Source organism: Hyperoodon ampullatus (assembly GCF_949752795.1).
Source record: "Hyperoodon ampullatus genome assembly, chromosome: X".
In the NCBI taxonomy this organism is placed as follows: Eukaryota; Metazoa; Chordata; class Mammalia; order Artiodactyla; family Ziphiidae; genus Hyperoodon; species Hyperoodon ampullatus.
In genome coordinates this window covers 2158235-2180707 of record NC_136913.1, presented here as the reverse complement: position 1 = coordinate 2180707, position 22473 = coordinate 2158235, and the positions used below count along the sequence as shown (strand labels likewise).

At 45.5% G+C, this 22473-nt stretch overlaps 1 protein-coding gene across 1 annotated transcript in view; it reads left to right on the top strand.

Annotated features, from left to right (window-relative positions):
- Positions 1-22473, top strand: part of PRKX (protein kinase cAMP-dependent X-linked catalytic subunit) — a gene marked incomplete at its 5' end in the record, with an annotated part of 83471 nt that overhangs the window by 40769 nt on the left and 20229 nt on the right. The window contains 2 exons of the mRNA XM_079727861.1: positions 8398-8661; positions 20646-20765. Coding sequence (XP_079583987.1) covers positions 8398-8661; positions 20646-20765 — 384 coding nt within the window. The remainder of the gene's footprint in view (positions 1-8397; positions 8662-20645; positions 20766-22473) is intronic.

Sequence of the window (22473 nt, the reverse complement as noted above, 5' to 3'; positions counted from 1 at the left end):
AGTACAGTTCCCTGTGCTGTACAGTAGGTCCTTGTTGGTTATTTTATATATAGTGGTGTGTATATGTTAACCCCAAACCCCTAGTTTTTAACCCCTACCCCCGCTTCCCCTTTGGTAACCATAAGTTTGTTTTCTGTGTCTGTGAGTCTATTTCTGTTGTGTAAGTAAGTTCGTTTGTATCATATTTTAGATTCCGCATATAAGCGATATCACATGGTATTTGTCTTTCTCTTTCTGGCTTACTTTACTCAATATGATAATCTCTAGGTCCATCCATGCTTCTGTGTCTGTGAGTTTGTTTCTGTTTTGTATATAGATTCATTTCTATTACTTTTTAGATTTCACGTATGAGTGATACTGTATAACGTTTGCCTTTCTCTGTCTGACTGACTTCCCGTAGTATGATCATCTCCAGGTCCATCCATGCTGCTGCAAGTGGCATTATTTCATTCTTTTTCATGGCTGAGTCATATTCCACTGTGTATATATGTACCACATCTTCTTTATCCATTCCTCTGTCGATGGACACTTCTGTTGCTACCATGTCTTGGCTGTAGTGAATAGTGCTGCTGTGCACACAGGGGTGCATGTATCTTTTCGAGTTAGAGTTTTCATCTTTTCCAGACCTGCTCTTTCCTCTTCTAAATCACATCTCCAAAGTCCGTCCACCTTTGTTCATCTGGGTCCCCTCTCTTCTCAGTCACCCCCCCAGGGCTCATCCACTCTTGAGTGGAGACTGGGGCTTCATTCTGACATGAAAACCCAACTGTCATCCTTTGCTTTCCAATCCCATCAGTGACTTTCCTTCCTGCCCTCGACAAAATGCACACTCTCTGCGGCGCGTCCACAGCTCCAGGGTTTGACTGGTGCCTCCGTTTCCAACTTCCCTGTGTGTCTGTCCCCAGCCTCCTTCGACCACAGATACACCTGGCCAACCCTTCCCATCTTGCTGGGACACACCCCCCTTTTGTGTTCGGTGTTTAGAGGCAGTTCCCCTGCTTCCCACAAGGCTCATGACAGGCCAAGCGGGAGATGCCCTTTCCAATGTGTCCAAGATAGGACATTGCCAGGTATGAGGTGGGTCCTTTGTTTTTTTTGTTTTTAACTTTTTTTTTGATGTGGACCATTTTTTAAGTCTTTATTGAATTTGTGACATTATTGCTTCTGCTTTATGTGTTTTGGTGTTTGGGCTGCGAGGCATGTGGGATCTTAGTTCCCCGACCAGGGCTCGAACCCGCACCCCCTGCACTGGAAGGCGAAGTCTCAACCACCGGACCCCCAGGGTAGTCCCTGAAGTGGGTCCTCGTCCAGATGTAGCCACTAAACAAAGAGAAAAACAGTGGGTGGTGAGGTCAATAAAGACAGGTGATCATGAGTTATTGGAGATGTTGCTCGGCAATGCTAACCGTGGGTCCCACGCCTTTTAGATCCACTACGTGCGTGCTTTTCTCGTCGCGATGTGATAAACCTTGCTTTTTGCCCTCAAACTTTTATTTTTCTTATAGACTCGGTGCAAAAGACAGTTGATGAGAATGACTGGATGAACACATTGGCTGATGCAGTTTATCCTGTTTCTGATTTTCTAAACTCAAGGGCTTAATTCCTCTGTGGTCACATGGACTGCCTCCTGTCAGCCACAAGCACCAAGTGATGACTAACTGTTTTTGGAATCGTGGTGTCAGGAACTGTTTGAATATTTGTTTAGCTCTGATCATTAATAATACTCAACTCTTTACAAATTCTTTCCGTAGAAGCAACCTCTGAACTGGTGGAGCTTTGAAGCAAACATGTATCGGAGGAATTTTTTTTCTTCCTTTCAATAATTTATTTGATTTTCGTGATTTGGAGAAGGAAAGTGGCATCAGGGCCCTCAGGATTTTTGTTTGTTTTCTAGCCATAATTTCTATTTGTTATGGGTGCCTTTACTTGAAAACGATTGCTTCTTAAGCAAGCTGATGACAGATCACTTCTGCGTGTGATCTACATAGGTAAAAATGACTTATCTGCTTAATATACAGTGGCTTTCTTAGGTATGATGGTTGGTTGAAGTTTTGTTTGATTTCATTAGATATTTGTGGAACAGACATCTTCATCCATCTTTATCGGTCGGTATAGTTCTCCCCACTCTATCCCTTGTTTGTGACATTTGAGATTGTGATACGGCGATTTATCGTAAGAAATATTTATTTGGTCGTCTTCTCAGTTCCTGGTACAGAGTTCCTAAAACGCTTGAAATTTCCTAAGTGTCGAGAGCCATAAAGGTGTCTTTTGTTAGGTTAAAGTGGTGGTTCTTGGAAAGCCCCCTGTCACCTGTGGCTGGGGGCTGGTTACCAGGGGAACCAACCATTAGCGGGTTGGAACCATCAGTCCCACCCTGACCTTGGGAAGCGGAGGGGGGCTGGAGGTTGAGTTCACTTCCCAGTGGCCAGTGAGTTCATCAGACCTATGTAATGAAGCCTCTATAAACCCCCAAAAAGGTAGGGTTCAGAGAGCTTCCGTGTTGGTGAACAGGTAGAGATTTGGGGAGAGTGCAGCCTGGAGAGGGTGTCGGGGTCCCCTGCCCTCTCCCCACATCTCACCCTCTGCATCGGTCCCATCTGGCTGTTCCTGAGTTAGCTCCTCATAATAAACCGGTGCTCCAGTGCGTAAATGTTCCTCCGACTTCTGTGAGCCGTTCTAGCAGATGAAACCCAAGGAGAGGTCGTGGCAACCTTCCACCTGCAGCCGGTCGGTCAGAAGCACAGGTGACCCACTGGACTGGCCGTTGGGGTCTTTTGGGACGGAGCCCTTACCCCGTGGGGTCTGATGCTAACTCTGGGGGCATAGTACCAGAACTGAGTTGAATTCTAGGACACCCAGCTGGTATCTGAGAATGGCTTGACGTGTGAGGAATTGGGAGCCGGATAATAGACACGTCACCCTCAGTTGCTTCCTGTGTGGGTCGACCTACCCGTGGATGAAGTTGTAATTCCCCTGGAGCTCAGGTGACGGAAAGAGAGACTGTGACCCCGGCCTCCGTCCCAAATCACCTGGTGTCCAGCCACGCTGTTTTTCGGGACTGACGCACTCCACTCACTTGCGCAGCCCTGACAGTTACCTCATTCCTCGCTCCTGACCCCACCTGGGTCCCGTCCTCACCTCCCCACATTGTTCATTATCTGATGCTCCTGAGACTTGAGATGAGTTTGCCTTGGAACCTTGTGACGCATTGTTTTCCAGAGTTGAGAACACGTCAGGGCAGTTTCTTATCCTGATGGTGGGTGGGAGCAGTTACAGAAGATACGCAAAGAATGAGTTGCCTAGCAGCTCACTGATGACCTCCAGGTGTGTGTGTGTGTGTGTGTGTGCACGCACGCATGTGTTTGTGCATTGGATCAAAGGAGAGATAGGCTTATATATATTTCTCCTACCTTTTCAACCCAATTCACAGCTGTAGAAGACAGTGCCCTTGCTTAGATATTATTGACTGTTTCACGTCTTCTTAAGGGCTCGGTTTGGCCCCAAAATCCGAGAATACCAGGCCTTTCCACATGAGTTCTCGCTAGATTGGCCATCCGCCCTGCCCCAGAGAAATTCAGCAAGTCACCAGTTTACGTAGAGGTTCAGTGTACAAGTTCACTGGTCAGGTGTCAGGATCCTAGAACAGCGGTCCCCAAGCTTTTGGGCCCCGGGGACTGGTTTTGTGGAAGACAGTTTTTCCACGGAAGGTGTGTGTGTATGGTGGGCTTCAGGTGGTAATGCGAGCGATGGGGAGTGGTGGGGAGCAGCAGCTCATCTCCTGCTGTGCAGCCCGGTTCCTAACAGGACGCGGACCAGTACCGTGGCCTGGGGGCTGGGGACCCCTGCCCTAGAACACATTTCCCCATCAGAACCGCAAAGCCCTTGCTGGGTTCTAAGCTCGCCCACAAAACACAGCAAGGCTGTCGTGCGTTTGGGATACTGTGCGCTTCTATTCAAGCATCACGGCACGGAACGTCCGTGCCATACACGTTGGTATGTGGACCGGAGAAGGAGGGCGGGCGGCCCAAAGATAACGACTCATCTCGATTTTAAATGATGGAAGGAAGATGGGCGTCTGTTCAGACAATTTCTCCAGAAAGCCCTGTCGGGGAGGAAGACATTTTCCTTATCCTTCTAGGCTCTTCTGGCTGGTCTAAGAATGAAATGGACGTGAGACAGGTGAACAGGAGAAAGTTACACAAAAGTTGAATCCCCTGGACACACGGGAGAGACCCAGGAAAACGGAGTCACTCACAAAAATGGTCCAAACCCTCATCTGAAATGCTATCCTCTTCAGCTAAAGACGAAAGAGCCTGTTGGGGTAGTGGCTTGGGACTTCAAAGGGGAGGAGGGCCGTTGACATGGAAACGGAAAAGAAAAAGGTTGGTAAACAAGTGTTTGCTGAGCCTGCAGAGACAATGGGACACAGGGTGGACCCTGATCTCCAGGCCCTGCTGTTTCCCCACCACGGGTGGCCCACATCACGGGCAGACATCTCTGGTGAGGATAGCGGTCCCAGGAACAGCTCCTCCGTCTAAATTCTTTTAGGCTATTAGCGAGAAGGTCAAAGTTTCTTTTTTGAGTCTTTGGGCCTTGATTGTTTTCAGCTCGAAATAATCCGCGTGCCAAAGAGATACTTTGGGGGGGCAAAGTTGTGTTTCACTCCAGTAGCAATAGCCACAGCCCACAACCCCAAAGCTCTCTTTCTGCGTCCTGTGTTCCCTCAAGTCTCAACACTGCACATCTTGAGCCTTTGAGCTGTCAGATGTGAGAAGGGGAACAGGACAGAGACGCACGGCTCTCAGGAACTGGCAGAAAAGAAACGCCTAGTCGTGGCTGCCACTGTGCTTCTTACAGACAGGATCCCGGGCCGTCTCTGACTCTGAGAGACAGAAATCAACGAGCAACACTGAGAAAGAATGGCACGTATAGCAACCCTATTGGAGGGTAGCCGTCATCCCCTACCTGCACCCGTCGTGCAAAGAGTCTGCACGTGTAAACGCGCATGTAGAGAAACCCTTTTGTAACACGTGGCCCATGTTGTGCGAAGACATATAAACCATAGTGCTTAACAAAACAGTCATTCATTTGAACAGCAGAAGAGCGTGTTGTCCTTTTTTGTTTTTAAAAGGCTTCCCTTGGGCATAGAAAAGTTTTTCACATCTACGACGGGGGGCATTTTTCCTCTCTGCAGCCCATCTTTTTTTTTTTTCTTCAAATTTGACCACACGCACCGCAAGGCTCACGGAGATCTTAGTTCCCCAACCAGGAATTGAATCCATGCCCTCGGCAGTGAAAGCGCCAAGTCCTGACCACTGGACCGCCCGGGAAGTCCCCCATCTTTTTATTTATTGCATAAACTTACACCTTCCTGACCACTGCCACACTTGGTTATTGCTTTGTGGTTTTCCTTCCAGCTAGTTTTTGGGTCATTGCAAACTATCTCCTCCAATGCTTTGTGTATATATTGATACGGTTTATTACAGGCAGATCTCAGAGATAACGGTGGGTTCTGTTCCAGAGCACAACAGTAAAGCAAATATCGCCGTAAAGCGAGTCACACGAAGTTTTTGGTTTCCCAGCGCATCTAAAAGTTATGTTTACGCTGGACTGTAGTCTGTTAAGTGTGCAGTACCATTATGTCTAAAAAAAGCAATGTGGGTGCCATAGCGAAAAACACTTTATTGGTAAAAAATTGCTCACCATCCTCTGAGCCTTCCGTGACTTGCTTTTTTGCAATAGAAACATCCAAAATCACAGATAGCCACAATAACGAAAAGGTTTGAAGTATCACGAGAATTACCAAAAGGGGACCCAGACACCCAAAGTGAGCAAATGCTGTTGCAAAAATGGTGCCCATAGAGTTGCTCGTGGAACAGGGTTGTCACAGACCTTGCATTTGTTAAAAACGCGGTGTGTGCAAAGCACACTGTAACGAGGTGTGCCTGTATTTTTCTTTATTTTATTGGAACAGCCTATCCCAGCAGGCAGACCATCTGGTGGCCGATGCCCTGAGCATCCTCCCCCAGGGATGCCGGGTGCTCCGAGCATCCTTTGTTTTCGTGGAAGCCCAGATGGACGCAGCTCTTTGGGGTCAGCCTTGGAGGGGAGCGCAGTGTCCTGAGCAGAGAAGACGCCCGGGCTGGGGGCTCGGGGATCAGGCACCGTTGGCACGTTGTTTCACATCATCCTCTGTGTGTCCCGATCCTGCAGGGGGACCTTTATATGCTTGTGCATCAGTCACGCTTCTGTGTCCTAAATCCACTCAAAAACAGAGCCCTTACTTCCAAAGAGCGTTTCACTTTTTTTCTACATCTTTTTTTTTAAACATCTTTATTGGAGTATAATTGCTTTACAATGGTGTGTTAGTTTCTGCTGTATCACAAAGTGAATCAGCCATACATAGCTACATCTCCTTTACAGGCAAACTTTTTTCTCCATCAGTGCTTATCTCCCCAGGATGTAGTTGTTGCTTTTCCTCTCTGCCATGACCTCTAAAATTCATTCAGGACTCTGTCTTCTTCTCACATCCATATTCTTCTTTTCTCCTCAGTTTCTCACTGCTGCCTTTTCTTCCGTGAATAGAGCCGATCAACGCCTTTCTCAGGATGATGCGTCTCTTCTGACTCTCTGGGGACATCTCCTACCCATCGTTGCTTAGAAATCTCTTACTTTGGGGTTTTGTTCATGGCCACCTTTCCCAGCAGGTGTCTGAGAGGCCATCGTGAATGGACTGGAAATTTGCAGCCTTGATGACAACCCTGGGGGCACTGAACCAGGTGTGATCCCTGAGGTGTGCCCACCCCGTGTGAGTCTGCACGGGCTGTGAGACAAATGCCCCAGATGGCACGGCTGGAGCAGCAGATTTATTAGCACATGTTTGGGGAGGTTGGAAGTCTGAGGTCAGGATGTTGGCCTTGTGGGTGCCCTTTGAGACCGTGTAGACGGCCGTCTCCTACCTGTGTCCTCCGAGGGTCGTCCCTCTCTGTGTGTCTGTGTCCTGATCTCCTCTTCTTATAGGGACACCTGTCCTATGGGATCAGGGCCCACCCTAGTGACCTCACTGTACCTTCATCCCCTCTTTAAAGACCATATTTCCTAATCGAATCACCTCCTGAGGTCCTGGGGTGAGGACCTAACATATGAATTTGGGGGTTGGGGACACATTTCAGCCCATAACAAGCTGTTCACCAGTTTATCATCAGAAGTTGGTATTTACTCTTGGCCCTTCTGAGACCTTTGCACATCGACAGGATAGCCATCCGTCAGCATTGTGTCTCCCTGTATCCTAACATCTGCGTGTACCTGAATCTTAACGTCTACCTATACGTGTCTAAGCGTGTGTCTGTACACGTAACATAACATCATCTGTGCCACATCTTAGCACATCGAATGAGTACCTGTACCCATAACATGGATCTCTGCCAAACCTTAACATGGGTCCACACACATATCTCGACATCTGTTCACCTATACAAGTATCTTAACATCCACCTAGAGATCGATCTTAACGTGTATTTATACACATGACGTGACATGTCTATGCCATGTCTTAACATGTATCTGTACCAATAACATCGCTCTCTACCAAATCTTAGCATCGCCCCACACACAGATGTGGGCATCAGTCCATCTATATGAGTATCTTAACATCTACCTAGGGATCTTTTCTTACAAAGTAATCTTTGTAAGATGACTTATAAAGTAATCATCTGTGTATGTGTTGGTTTTTCTGTTCTAATACCTATAGACATATCTTAACATCGATCTCTACCAAATCTTAATATGTGTCCACACATGTCTTGCATCTGTTCATGTATATGAGTATCCTAACATGGACCTAGAGATATATCTTTTTTTTTTAGAGATTTAATTGAAGTATAGTTGATTTACAATGTTGTGTTAATTTCTGCTGCACAGCAAAGTGATTCCCTTATACCTATGAATGCATTCTTTATCATATTCTTTTCCATATGGTTTATCGCAAGAGAGTGAATAGAGTTCCCGGTGCTCTACAGTAGGACCTTGTTGTTTATCCATTCTCTATATACTAGTTTGCATCTGCTAACCCCAAACACCCAATTCCTCCCTCCCCCTCCGCCCTCCCCCTTGGCAACCACCAGTCTGTTCTCTGTGTCTGTGAGTCTGTTTCTGTTTTGTAGGTAAGTTCATTTGTGTCTCATTTTAGATTCCACATGTAAGTGATACCATATGATATTTGTCTTTCTCTGTCTTACTTACTTCACTTAGTGTGATCATGTCTTACCTAGAGATATATCTTAACCTGACCTGTTCATATAACACGACCTCCATCTAAGGGCCATCTCAGAGTCCGTCCGTCCCCGTCCCTTTCTGTCCATCCGAGGCGCAGCCCTCACTCCCGCTCTGGTCCCGCAGGTTCTGGACGGGGCACGATGACCGCTTCCTGTACATGCTGATGGAGTTTGTGCCGGGTGGTGAGCTCTTCAGCTACCTGCGCAACCAGGGCCGCTTCTCCAGCTCCACCGGGCTCTTCTACGCCGCGGAGATCGTCTGTGCCCTCGAGTACCTGCACTCCAAAGAGATCGTTTACAGGGACCTGAAGCCGGAGAACATCCTGCTGGATAGAGACGGTCACATCAAGCTCACTGACTTCGGGTTCGCCAAGAAACTGGTGGACAAGTAAGTGAACATTTCCCCCATTTTCCCATCTTCCCGACCCCTGCCTCTGGCAGCATGCTCTGTGTCCTCTGTGCTGTGACTTCCTTTTACTTTAGATTCCACATAGAAGTGACATCGTATGGTATTCGTCTTTCTCTGTCTGACTCACTTCACTCAGTATGACAATCTCCAGGTCCGTCCATGGTGCTGCAGATGGCATGATTTCATTCATGTTTATGGCTGAGTGATATTCCATTGTATATATGTGCCACATCTTCTTTATCTATTCATCTGTCGATGGACACTGAGGTGGCTTCCATGTCCTGGCTATTGTAAACAGTGCTGCAGTGAACATTGGGGTGCATGTACCTTTTCGAATTAGAGTTTTCTCCAGATATATACCCAGGAGTGGGATTGCTGGATCACATGGTAGCTCTATTTGTAGTTTTTTGAGGAACCTCCATCCTGTTCTCCATAGTGGCTGCACCAGTTTACATTCCCACCAGCAGTGCACGTGTGTTCCCTTTTCTCCACACCCTCACCAACTCATGTTACGGCTTGTCTTTCTGATAAGAGCCATTCGACAGGTGTGAGGGCATAGCTCTCAAGTTAGCTTTCCTTTTTATCGAATGTTCCATGCGCATACGTGGAGTCCAGGCGCTTTCTCCCCGCACTCTCCCTTCCATTTTCCACTCAGCTCTGCTCAGACAGAGCTTCACCTCCTGGGCACCTTCCAAACTGCTGCTGCTCTTGTCACCTGGTTCCTTCTTAGTCCTGGTGCATCACGTGTTGTACAGTTTCCTCCCATCATTCTTCATTGTCTTTTCGGGAGAGCACAGAGCTGAATTCCTTTAATCCACCACCTTTGAGCAGGAAGGATTATGCCTTTAAACATTTTGACATCGTCTTTATGTTGGTTTTTTTTTTAAACTTATATCTTTTCATTTCTTATAACAACAAAACACCAAAAGAGTCCTTTTGCTGAGCAGATGCATGATGAGTTTGACTGTTCTCCTGTGTCAATACAGGTGCAGTACATGCGCTATTTATAAGTACGTGCTTGAGATGAATTCTATAATATAGATTTCCCAAAGTGGGATTACTGGGGCAAATATTCTGAGAAACACTGTTAGCACCGAAAAGTTGATGTCACGAAGAATAATAAAATAAAATAAAATCTTACATAATTCAATATAAAATACCTTTTGGATTAATTCGCCCCAAGGATCCTGAATGCTTGGTTTACCTGGGGAGAAGTGTTTATAATGAAATGTGTATCATCCTATAATTTAGAGCTTAGAAAAGAACAGCATGCAGGATAAGTAAGGCTGATGTACTTGCAAAGCCGTATGTGTTGCGTTTTCACAACTCGTTTAGTTTATAAACAGCATGCTCTTTCTACTGGGAACAACGCTGCCTATAATGTAGAGAATAAAAGCGTTAACTGTTAGTATTTTAAATCCCATGCAGTTAAGTGAGGAGCACCCCTTACATGAAGCACTGGGGGCTTCTCTCGGGGTCTAAAGGTATGGTTTTGAGTTCAATTCTAGATTTTTATTCCAAAGAAAGGAGTAAGACCCCAAGTGGCTAAAGCTGGGGCCAGGGGCAGGGCTAGGGGGGAAATAGAACTTTCTTATTGTCCATGTTGGCAGTCTCTCATCCTTTACATCACACATTTGTTTTCTAGGTTTTTGGTTTGTTTTGGTTTTGGGTGATTTTGCTGTGGTTTTTGTTCTATTGTTGTTTTGTAATCCTCTAATAAAACGTAAGCTTTTTTCCCTGTGTCCCCAGCTGCCCACCCCATCAGCTGATACAATTAGGCATTGAGTAGAGACACCCAGACAGAGGGGGAGACACAATGGACTCTACTTTTTCTTTCTTTTTTCAAAAATTTGTTTTATGGAAGTATAGTTGATGTACAATGTTGTGTTTATTTCTGCTGTGCAGCAAAGTGATTCCGGTTCTACATATATATGCATTCTTTTTCACACTCTTTTCCATGATGGTTTATCACAGGAGATTGAATAGAGTTCCCTGTGCTCTGCAGTAGGACCTTGTTGTCTATCCATCCTATATATACGAGGCTGCATCTGCTCACCCCAACCTCCCAATCCATCCCTCCCCCACCCCCCTCCCGCTTGGCAACCACCAGTCTGTTCTTTATGCCTGTGTGGACTCTACTTTTTCTGATACCGTCACAGCTGCTGATAATACCTGCTGTCATTACAGCACTTCATTTCCAGGGACAAAGATGTATGTTTTGTTCCTCCGGACAATTTCAGTAATTTAAGTTCCTAAAATTTCTGTCTAGAGCAGTGCTGTCCAATACAAGTCCAACGCAGACCTCGTGTATTATTTCACATTTTTAAGTAGCCATGTTTTTAAAGGTAAAACAGGTATAGATTATTTTGTTCATAAAGTCGATTTAATTCAGTATCTCCCAAATAGGATCGCTTCAATGTATCATAAGTATCAGCACTGAGAGACTTTACGTGAATTTTTGCTACTGAGGTTTTGAAATTCCACGTGCCTTTTGTCCTTTGGTGCGTGCATCTCAAGGAGGGTGCTAAATGTTCATCAGAAACACTTGATCTGTATTTAGCGTCCGTGTAACACTTAACAGCTGGAAAGAAAGTAGATTCACGTGACCAAGCTCTCCAGAAATAGTTAAAAAGTTTTTCAGTCGCTGCCTCGAGTATGGGTTGTTAAATTGAATGTTCCAGTTAATTAAAATTAGATTAGAATTTCAGTACCTCTGTACTTTTAAAAGTGCTCAGATGCCACATGCAGCCAGTAGCTCCCATCTTGGGAAGCAGACCTGGAAAATACACCCATAGCGTCCTGTTCCGTGACGAGATAGGGTTGGTTCACGTGATACCTGTGTCCCTCACATCGTAGAAACAGCCCCATTTGTGGGAAATGATTTGGAAGCTGTTTTACACTAAATGATTCATCTCTGATTAGAGAGGGGCTATCCTAGGATCGCTTTTATCATGCAGTTATTTTTTTAAATTAATTTTTATTGCAGTGTGGTTGCTTTAAAGTGTTGTGTTAGTTTCTGCTGTACAGCAAAATGTATCAGCTATACATACACCTATATCCCCTCATTTTTGGATTTCCTTCCCATTTAGGTCACCACAGTGCTGAGTAGAGTTCCCTGTGCTATACAGCAGGTTTTCATTAGTTATCTATTTTATACATAGTATCAATAGTGTATATATGTCAATCCCAATCTCCCAATTCATCCCACCCACCCCCTTTTCCCGCCTTGGTATCCATACATTTGTTCTCTACGTCTGTGTCTCTATTTCTGCTTTGCAGGTAAGTTCATCTGTACCAGTTTTCTAGGTTCCACATATATGCATTAATATACGATATTTGTTTTTCTGACTTCCTTCACCCTGTATGACAGTCTCTAGGTCCATCCATGTCTCTACAAATGACCCAATTTCGTTTTAGGATGCTGTTAAATGCAATCTGATTTTCCCCTATAGAATTTCATCTATTGCATGACTAAGAATAAAATGGGATGGTTTTATGAAGAAGAGTGTGAAGACTTTATATAGTTTTAAAAATTGGTTTTATGGCATTGGTGCTGCCCCCTATTGGTAACATTTGGTATATAGTCCACCTGGTAGTTTTTTGGGGTTTTTTAAATCATTTTATTTGGAAGCCCTGATTCAAACAAACCACCACTAAAATGTTTCACAAATTCACTCGGTGATAAGTTTGGCCAACCGTCATCATTTTACAGCTGAGAAATCTGAGGCCCTGAGAGGTAAGGTGGTTTGCGTGCATCCCCACAATAGCCAAGCGGTAGTACCTTAGGGCTTCCAGGTTAAATGTATTTCCCTTACCAAGAGCCTCTGTTAACGGAAGCACCTCAGAGGGGCAGTTAAGAATGAAGAGTGGATATGGGGACCACTTGCCTCTGCTGGACCCCTGTGTCTGCCACTCTCCAGCTGGCGAGATTGAGTACGTTGTATGCTGTTACCACCCCGTGTGCCTTGGTTTTGCTCATCTGTGTCATGAGAATTGTTCGTACCCTGTAGGGTGATTGGTAACGATGGATGGGTCTGCTCATTGGAAAGTATTTCCGAAGAACGGTTCCTCTCATGTAGTAAGCATTGAGTAGACAGTAGGTGCTTCTGACTTTATTATGCCCACCAACACCTCATCATCATCACCAACATCGCCACCACTGTCATCACCATCATCATCTCCATAGCTATCACCTTCATCACCATCACCACTGTCATCATCACTGTCATCATCACCATCATCATCACCATTATCATCATCACCACCACCACCATCATCACCACCATCACCATCATCACCACCATCACCACCATCATCATCACCATCATGATCACCATTATCATCACCACCACCATCATCACCACCATCACCATCATCATCATCATCACCATCATCACCATCATTACCACCATCACCACCACCATCACCACCACCATCATCATCACCATCATCACCACCATCATCATCATCACCATCATCACCATTATCATCACCATCATCACCATCATAACCATCATCATCATCACCATCATTATCGCCATTATCACAATCGCCATCATCAACATCAACCTTGTAATGACCATCCTCACCCTCATCATCTCCATAATCATCACTTTCATCACCACCATCACCATCATCACCATCACCTTCATGATCACCACCATTGCTCTAGACTGAACTTGTGTTCCTCCAAAATTCATGTCTTGAAGCTCCAACCCCCACTGTGGCTGTATTTGGAGATCATGTTGTTAAGAAGTAATTAAGGTCAAATGAGGTCATGACAGTGGGGTCCTAATCCCATAGGATCGGCGACCTTATAAGAAATGTATTTCTCCCAGTTCTGGAAGTCCATGACCAGGATGCTGGCTGATTTGGTTCCTGGTGAGGCTCTCTTCCTGGCTTGTAGATGGCCTCCTTCTAATACAGTAGAGAGATCTCTCTCTCTTCCTCTTCTTTTAAGGACACGAGTCATTGGATTAGTCCCAGTCTTAACCGGATTACATCTGCAAGACCCTATTTCCAAATACATTCACAGGTACCGGAGTCTAGGACTTTTGGGAGGGGAACACAATTCAACTCAGTGGGGATGCCATGGAAGGCAGTGGGGGAGTCGGAACACATGAGCAATTGGACATGTATTTTACAGAGCATACTTGGATAACGGTCTTCCACCCCCAGTTGTGGTGGACCTGATAACAGTGAGAAAACTGAGAACGGTGGGTGTCACTTTGCCTTCTCTTCAAGAGCCAAGTGAGCAGAAACGATAAGACCAGGGGCATCGATAATTCACAGCCTGGACCAGCACTCTCCCAATAACATCCCCCACTGTCTGTCTTGTCTTAACATATGTACCGCAGTATGAAGTTCTTTCTAGCAATTTATGACTCTCTACATCCAAGAAGCATGGGAGCTTTTTGCAGGAAGCTTTTTTAAGTGTAAAGAGAATTCTCTTAGAAGGAGAAGACTGCTTCCTCCTTGTAGTAATCGTCTGCTATGAACCTGGGTGTATAAATGTTTGTTAGAGCCCCTGCTTTCAATTCTTTGGGGGCATTAACCAAGGACTGAAGTTTCTGGGACTTAGGGAAATTCTCTTTAACTTTTTAGGGAACTGCAGTACTGTTTGAAACTAAGGCTTTAAGAAAGTTTACTGCAGTCTGAAGCTCTTTCTAGCAGTTTATGCCTCTCTACATCCAAGAAGCCTGGGGGCTTTTTGGAGAAAGCTTTTACTTGAATGAGGGGGTCAGGCTACCTGAGTTTACTGAGAAACTGGAAAGTCATACGGCCTTCGATCTGTGCCCCATACCCCCAGGATGAAGCCAGGAAGAGACTCACCTTTCCACATGTAAGCAGAGACACCACACCTAACACAGATACAATTATCTGCACCCACCTCCACCTGGTGAGGACATCAGCTAAGCGCCAGGCTTCCAGCTAGATTCAGGCAACCGTGGATGTGCCCCACCTGGGAATACAGCATTAACGGGCCAGTACCTGGATCGTTCAGCAGAATTAAAGAATTTCATGAGCCGAAGCAACAAGGGTTGACTTTGAGTTGGCTCAGCTGGGTGTGGCGGGAAGAAAGATGCTCCTAAGCTTAAGTCTTGGGGACAAGAAACTCCTAGCTGGACCGCCAGGTGGTTCTGGGCACCCTGACGGGACGTCACTTGAAAAAGCCCAGCAGGGAGTGTGAGCCCCTTCCCGCTCGACTCCATGTGGGAAGAACCCACGTCTCCCATCTCCTTTCCTTCCTTGAACTTACGGCCACCTGTTGCACCCGAATTCCTGGCTGGTTACCAGACCATACGGTCTCTGTCTGCGCCAATGTAATGTGACCCTCCGTTCCTTCCATAGAATTTGAAATTGGAATGGTACTTTGTATCACAAGGGGTTCTAGGGAAATGGGAAAGAGTCTGTCGTGTGAAGGAAGAATCTGAGATCGGGAATGGAGAGGTGTCATGGAGGAGGGAAGCAGGGACCCAAGAGCACCTTTGGGTGGGTTCCTGTAGAGAGCCCAAGACCCCCAACACTCCAGTGGACCTGGGGAGGGCTCGGACCAGATGCACTGCTTACACAGCAGGGTCAGCGTGAGCTCGATGATGGGCAGAGAAACAGAGAGAGTGGACATACATATCAGTGAGCAGACACTGTTACTTTCTTTACATTAAACGTGCAAGATAGGGGTTTCTTCTATCGATGCTTCATCATTGCATCTCTTGTTGGAGGATTTCTTTGCAAAGGATATTTTCTCCCTCCTAAGATGCCGTTCCTTTCTACCCATCTACGTACAGGTGCCAGACACAACAGCAGCACTAGGCAACCCGGGCACACGTGGTCTGGACCTGGGCTGCAGCCCGGAGTTTTTAAGTGGCTGCCCCAGCGACATGCTCCTTGGCGGAAGCGTGCCAGCTGGACGTGGCTCCCACACGGCTCTGTCTGGACTTACTGGTCCCGGATCCTTTCCAAACCCGTCCTTGGTCCAGCTTCTGCCGAGGTCCTGGCTACCTTACCTTGACACTGGGTATCAGACACCTGTTCCTGGATCTCCCGCCCACGGGGACACCCTCCTTTCTTAGCCTCTTCTGTCTCTGCACTTTATACAATTTTAATTGGGGCAAAATATAGATAGCATCCAAGATACCAGCTTAACCCATTTTAAGCGTAAAATTCAGTGTATTAATTACATTCAGTACGTGGTACAGCCGTCCCCGCCATCCATCTCCAGGACTCTTTTCTTCTTGCAGAACTGAAACTCTGTCCCCATTAAAATGGGCCAGCTCCCTTGCTTCCTCACCCGCAGCCCCTGGACCCACCATCTACTTTCTGTCTCTATGAGTATGACTCCTCTGGGGCCTCACGTAAGTGGCATCATTAGGTGTTTTTCCTTTTCACTGAGCATAATGTCTTCAGGGTTCTTCCATGTTGTAGCAGGTGTCAGGCTTCCCTTTTCAAGGCTGAATAATATTCCACAGTCTGGATATATTACATTTTGTTTATCCATCCATGAGGGACACTTGGGTTGCTTCTCCCTTTTGGCTCTTGTGAACAGTGCTGTTACGAACCCACGTGTACAAATATCTCTTCAAGACCCTGCTTTCATGTCTTGTGGGTGTATGCCCAGGAGTGGGATTGCTGGATCATAACGGTGATTCTATTTTTAGCTTTTTGAGGACCCTCCATCCTGTTCTTCGTAGTGGCTGCAGCATTTTACATTCCCACCTACAGTGTAGGAGGGCTCCCTTCTCTCCACACCCCCGTCACCACTTGTTTTCTGTTTTTTTTTTTATAGTAGCCATCTGCACGGGGTGAAGTGGTCACCTCTGCACTTTTGACTCTTTCCTCTTGCCGATCCCAGGGCAAAGTCACAAGGAGAACCTGAAGTTCTTCCTCACGGAAACCCCATCGCATCCCCTTTCTGAGCTGTAGCTGCTTGTCTACATGACATGATGTCATCTCTCCAAGCCTGAGGGGGCAACTGGGTGGTCAGCCTGTTTAAAGAGATAAACATGGACATCATTATGACAATGTTCTGGACCTCCAAAGCTGTGTTTCCAAATGTTGTGTTTCCCTGGCCATCATTTAGCTTGTAGCCCATCACATAGCACAAGTTATAATACCCGGTGTAGAGTGTGAAAACCCCAGGTGCTTTAGAAGCAGAGGTGAACTGGGTGAGGGTTGATATGATATGGCCCACATGGGGTGGGTGTTTGGCTTCTGGGACCGCCGTAACAAAGTACCACAAACTAAGGGGCTTAACCCAACAGAATGGTACAGCCTCACAGTTCTGGGGGCCAGCGTAGGAAATCAAGGTGTTGCCAGGGCAATGTTCCTTGTAAAGGCTCTAGAAAACCATCTGTTCTGTGCCCCTCTTCTAGCTTTTGGTAACCTCACGTGTTTCTTGGCTTGTAGAGAAAGAAGATAGGAGATGTGTATAAAATGGAATATTATTCAGCCATAAAAAAGAAGGAAATCTTGCCATTTGGGACAACATGGTTGGACCTTGGGGGCATTAAAGTGAGATAAGTCAGTCACAGAAGGACGCATACTGTAGCATCTCACTTACGTGTGGAATCTTAAAAAGCTGAATTCGAGATCCCACTCCTGGGCATATATCCAGAAAAGACGAAAACTCTAATTTGAGAAGATACATGCACCCCAATGTTTATAGCAGCACTATTTACAATAGCCAAGACATGGAAGCAGCCTAGGTGTCCATTGACAGATGAATGGATAAAGAAGATGTGGTACATATATACAGTGGAATAATACTCAGCCATGAAAAATAATGAAATAATGCCATTTGCAGCAACATGGGTGGACCTAGAGATGATCATACTAGGTGAAGTAAGTCAGAGAAAGACATACCATATGATATCACTCATATGTGGTATCTAAATAAATAATACAAATGATCTTATTTACAAAACAGAAACGGACTCACACTTAGAAAACAAACTTATGATTACCAAAGGGGAAGGGGTGGGGAGGGATAAATTAGGAGTCTGGGATTGACAGATACACACGACTATATATAAAATAGATAACCAACAAGGACCTACTGTATAGCACAGGGAACTATATCCAATATCCTATGATAAACCGTTATGGAAAAGAATCTGAAAACAAATATGTGTTTAATTGAATCACTTTGCTGTACACCTGAAACTAGCACAACATTGTGAATCAACTATACTTTAATTTTTTAAAAAAACAGCTGAACTCATAGAACCAGAGGGTAGAATGGTGGTTGCCAGGAGCAGGGGATGAGCGGAAGGGGAAATGGGTGAAGGTACCAACTTCCAGTTATATGATAAATATGTTCTGGGGACTTAGTGTATATCATGATGACACACACACACCAAAAACACAAAACAGGCAGATGACATTGATTGCCTTGGACTTTTACCCAATGTAAGAACATGGGATGGAACCAAGCGATTTCCAGATCTTCTTTGTGGTTTAACAGCCTAGCTGTCTTAATTGCACTTTGGGGACGAGAAAGTCACCATTCAGACTTTTGCTAAAGGCTCTGATGGAGCTCATAGCTCATGTGTCACAGCAGCATGTTCCCTGGCATCTCCTTTGGTTGCCCTTTTTTTTTTTTAAGATTTTTTTGATGTGGACCCTTTTTGAAGTCTTCATTGAATTTGTTACAGTATTGCTTCTGTTTTATGTTTGGGTTTTTTTGGCCACCAGGCATGTGGGATCTTAGCTCCCTGACCGGGGATGGAACCTGCACCCCCTGCCTTGGAAGGCAAAGCCTTAACCACTGGACCGCCAGGGAAGTCTATGGTTGCCCTTTTGGATGTTAATCACTGTTACTGATCTGTCATATAAAATGTGAACATGACCTTAGTGTGTTATTTTCCTATGCTTTGGACACAGGTTTTTTTTTTTTTTTTTTCGGTACACGGGCCTCTCACTGTTGTGGCCTCTCCCGTTGCTGAGCACAGGCTCTGGACGCGCAGGCTCAGTGGCCATGGCTCATGGGCCCAGCCGCTCCGTGGCATGTGGGATCTTCCCAGACCGGGACACGAACCCGCGTCCCCTGCATCAGCAGGTGGACTCTCAACCACTGCACCACCAGGGAAGCCGTGGACACAGGGTTTTTAAAAGTTTAATTTTCCCTCTTCTAGCCGACGGGCTGGAGCACACAGGGACCTGAGAGGTTGCAGACCTCAAGCAGAGTCTGTTGAACGGGATCCTGAGGTGATCAGAGCTGCCTTAAATGCAACAGGAGGTGTAAGGGACTGGGTTACCCAATATGTGATCCTTGGGGTGTGGCAGAGAGAAACTATGTGGCTTTAAAAAATTCCGTTAAGATTCGTATAACACAAAATCCAGTGTGTTAGCCATTTTAAAGTGAAGAATGCAGTGGCATTTAGCACATTCACAGGGTTGTACAACCATCACACCTGTTTAGTTCCACAACATTCTCATCCCCCCCCCAAAGGAAGCCCCCTACGCATTACCAGTCACTACCCCGCCCCTGACAACTGCTAATCTCCTTTCTTTCTCAGTGGATTTGCCAATTCTGGATATGTCATATAAATAGAATAATAAAATACACGTCCTCCTGGGTCTGGCTTCTCTCACTGAGCATCCTGTGTTCAAGGTCCATCCACGTGGTAGCCTGTGTCAGAGCTTCACTCCTTTTCATGGCTGAGTCATATTCCACTGTGTGCATGGACCCCATGCTGTGTATCCATCATCCACTGATGGCTCTTTATCTTTTTTTTTCTAAATTGAGGTATAATTGGCATATAACATTGTATTTGTTTCAGGTGTACAACATAGTGATTGGATATATGTATCTAGTATAAAATGATTTTCCCCAGTAACTCTATAATTAACATCCAACACCACACCACACAGCTACAATTTTTTACTCTTGATGAGAACTTTAAACATCTATTCTCTTAGCAACTTTCAAATGTACAATACAGTATTATTAACTATATAGTCACCATGCCATATGTTACAACCCCAGGACTTAATCTTTCAACTGGAAGTCTGTACCTTTTTTATCTTTTCACGGGTGAATTTTTGTTAGCAAAATCCTCCATACTGAGATATACAAATAAAGAGAAAATTAGGAAAATCAGTCTTTATATTCCATAGGGCATAAAAATTTAGATATTTCAGCAGAAATGTTACAAATTATAAGTTTTAATTAAACATTGGGGCTTCTTAAAGTACAAATAGAATTCTCTTAAAAGGAGAAGACTGCTTCTCCTATCTGTTGTGAAAAAGACAGGTCTAAGGCAGCACAGGGAAGGGATGACCCAAATAAAAAACAACCTCCCAGACGATCCGGCTTGGCTGGTTGGAATCTCTTGCTTTCAGCCAGCTGTCCTCTAGGTGGGGCTAAAAGCTAATTTTTTTTTACAAGTCTCAACTCCTGGGGAGAAAATCCTTTCCAAAGCTGTCCACCCCGTTTAAACCCCAAACATCCCAGAGCCCCTTAACCTGAGGATTTCCGAAAGCCACCATGGATACTAAAATGACCGCGAACCCACAAAAACACTTCAGACCTTTTGCAGAGCAGGTGGAAAAGACACTTAGCTGTCGCTTTGTGTTTCCTCTGGGGGAAGAGAACCAGCTCATTTATTCATAAAGCAGACGTGTGGGTTCCTGAGGGTCGTTCCCTTGAGTCAATCCTTGAATCCTTTTTCCCATTGTTTTATGGGAAAACAGGGACTGGGGGGTTTTGCTTCTGAGCAGCAAAGGTAAGCACCAAGAACAAGACACAGCCATGATAACAGGGCCGTTACTCAGATTCTTTTTCGGTTACAGAGTGTTTATAAAGGCCAAAAGTCAGGGGAGACAAGGTTACTGTCTTTATCCACCGGGCGAGGGTTTAAGGCATCTTGTTGATCCATTCAGTGACTAACCTTCAGTGCTTCTGAGACGCATGCACTGGCCAAGCACAGCTGAGTTTTGTGGACCCCCTTCTCTGCCCACAGGACGTGGACCCTTTGCGGGACCCCCGAGTACCTGGCCCCCGAAGTCATCCAGAGCAAGGGCCACGGGAGAGCTGTGGACTGGTGGGCGCTCGGCATCCTGATATTTGAGATGCTCTCGGGGTGAGTTGGCTTTCCATGGAGAAGTCTGCAGCGAGTCCCTGCCCCACTCGCTGGCCCTGGGGTGCTCAGCCCGCCCCTAGGATGGGGCATTGGGGGTCGGGGGCAGATTCTCGGGGTCGGGTCGCACGGCAGTTTCCCGCTGCTGGCTTGATTTCCTAAGAGTAAAAGCGCAGGCTTGAAGGACCCACAGGGCACAGCTGTCGAGGTCTGCTATCCTGTCTCTAAGTGTCCCTGTCTCCCAAGAAAATGCTGTTCATCTACTGCACGGACACTCTGGGGTGATTCCCAGAGCTGGGTAACGTACGTGTTGGATAACGCAACTGAGTACGTTATGCACGGATAGTGTGCCAGAACGGAAAGGGGATGTTCTTCCCTGAAATGCGAAACGTGCCTCGGGGGAGGTTAGGAATCACGTTGCCCCTGGTCCAGATAGCCGAGAGTCGGACTGTTTCTCAAGGGGTTGGCATGATTAAATACTGAAGTGTGGCTTCTGCATGAGACGTGCAGGATGGACACACAAAGCAGGCATCCCCCTCGTAGAAACTGGGGACCTGGGGATTCCTCCTCTTCCTGTGAGCGCGAGGCTCTTCTGTCTGACGTGCAGACAGAAGTGTTCCGTCCACACTCCCGCCCCTTCCCTTTCTCCTGCCTTCTTTGGCGGCTGTGCTTTTTGCTGGTAAGTTTTGCAGACACTGAGTTTACTCTGGTTTTAATAAAAGCCGGAGCCTGTTCCATGCCTGTCTGGTTCCCTGCAGGGCTGGTCCACAGCTTTCAGTTGGAGAGAAGGACGGAAAGCGGCCTTCTCCTGCCTTGAGTGTGGGAGAAGCTGGGGGGGAATCTGTGCAAACCTGTCCGTATTCGTCTATCAGTCATCCATCTCTTCATCATCTATCTATGGTCTATCTGGCGTTTATATCTACTTACCGTCTGTTTATCTATCATCTGTATCTATCTGTCGTCTTTGTATATCTTCTCTATTGTATCTGTTGTCAGCTCTGTCATCTATTTACATAATATACCTATCTCCCCACTCTTGTCACCTGTTTGTCATATTTACCTGTCATCTAGTTTGTCATTTATATCCATCATCTATCTACCTATTTGTCTGTCTTACTATCTGTACCTATTTACCTCTAACTGTATATCTGCTATCTATCATCTATATGTCGTCTATTCTATGTATCTATCATCTGTCATCTATCTATTCTATCATTGACCTGTATCGATCTCTAACTCTCTATATATTTATTTTTATCTACCTATCATCTATTTATATCTATCTCTAACTGTATATCTATTAATTTTTAGCTGTCTGCCTTTCTATCAATCATAGATGAATATCTACCAATCATAGATCAATATCTATCTATCATAGATCAATATCATAGATCAATATCTACCAATCATAGATCAATATCTGTCTATCATAGATCAATATCTATCATAGATCAATATCTATCAACCATAGATCAATATCTATCAACCATAGATCAATATCTGTCTATCATAGATCAATATCTGTCAATCATAGATCAATATCTATCAATCTATCTAATCTTTTCAATTTTCCATTGCTCTTTAGTCAAACACCTCTAGCAAATCACATAGACCCAAATTTCTTCATCGGCACCCTACCCCAGGAAGTCCTAATCAAAGCAGAACGCTGAAATAAATGGCATGTACGGTCAGTCCACCGAGAAGGTATAGA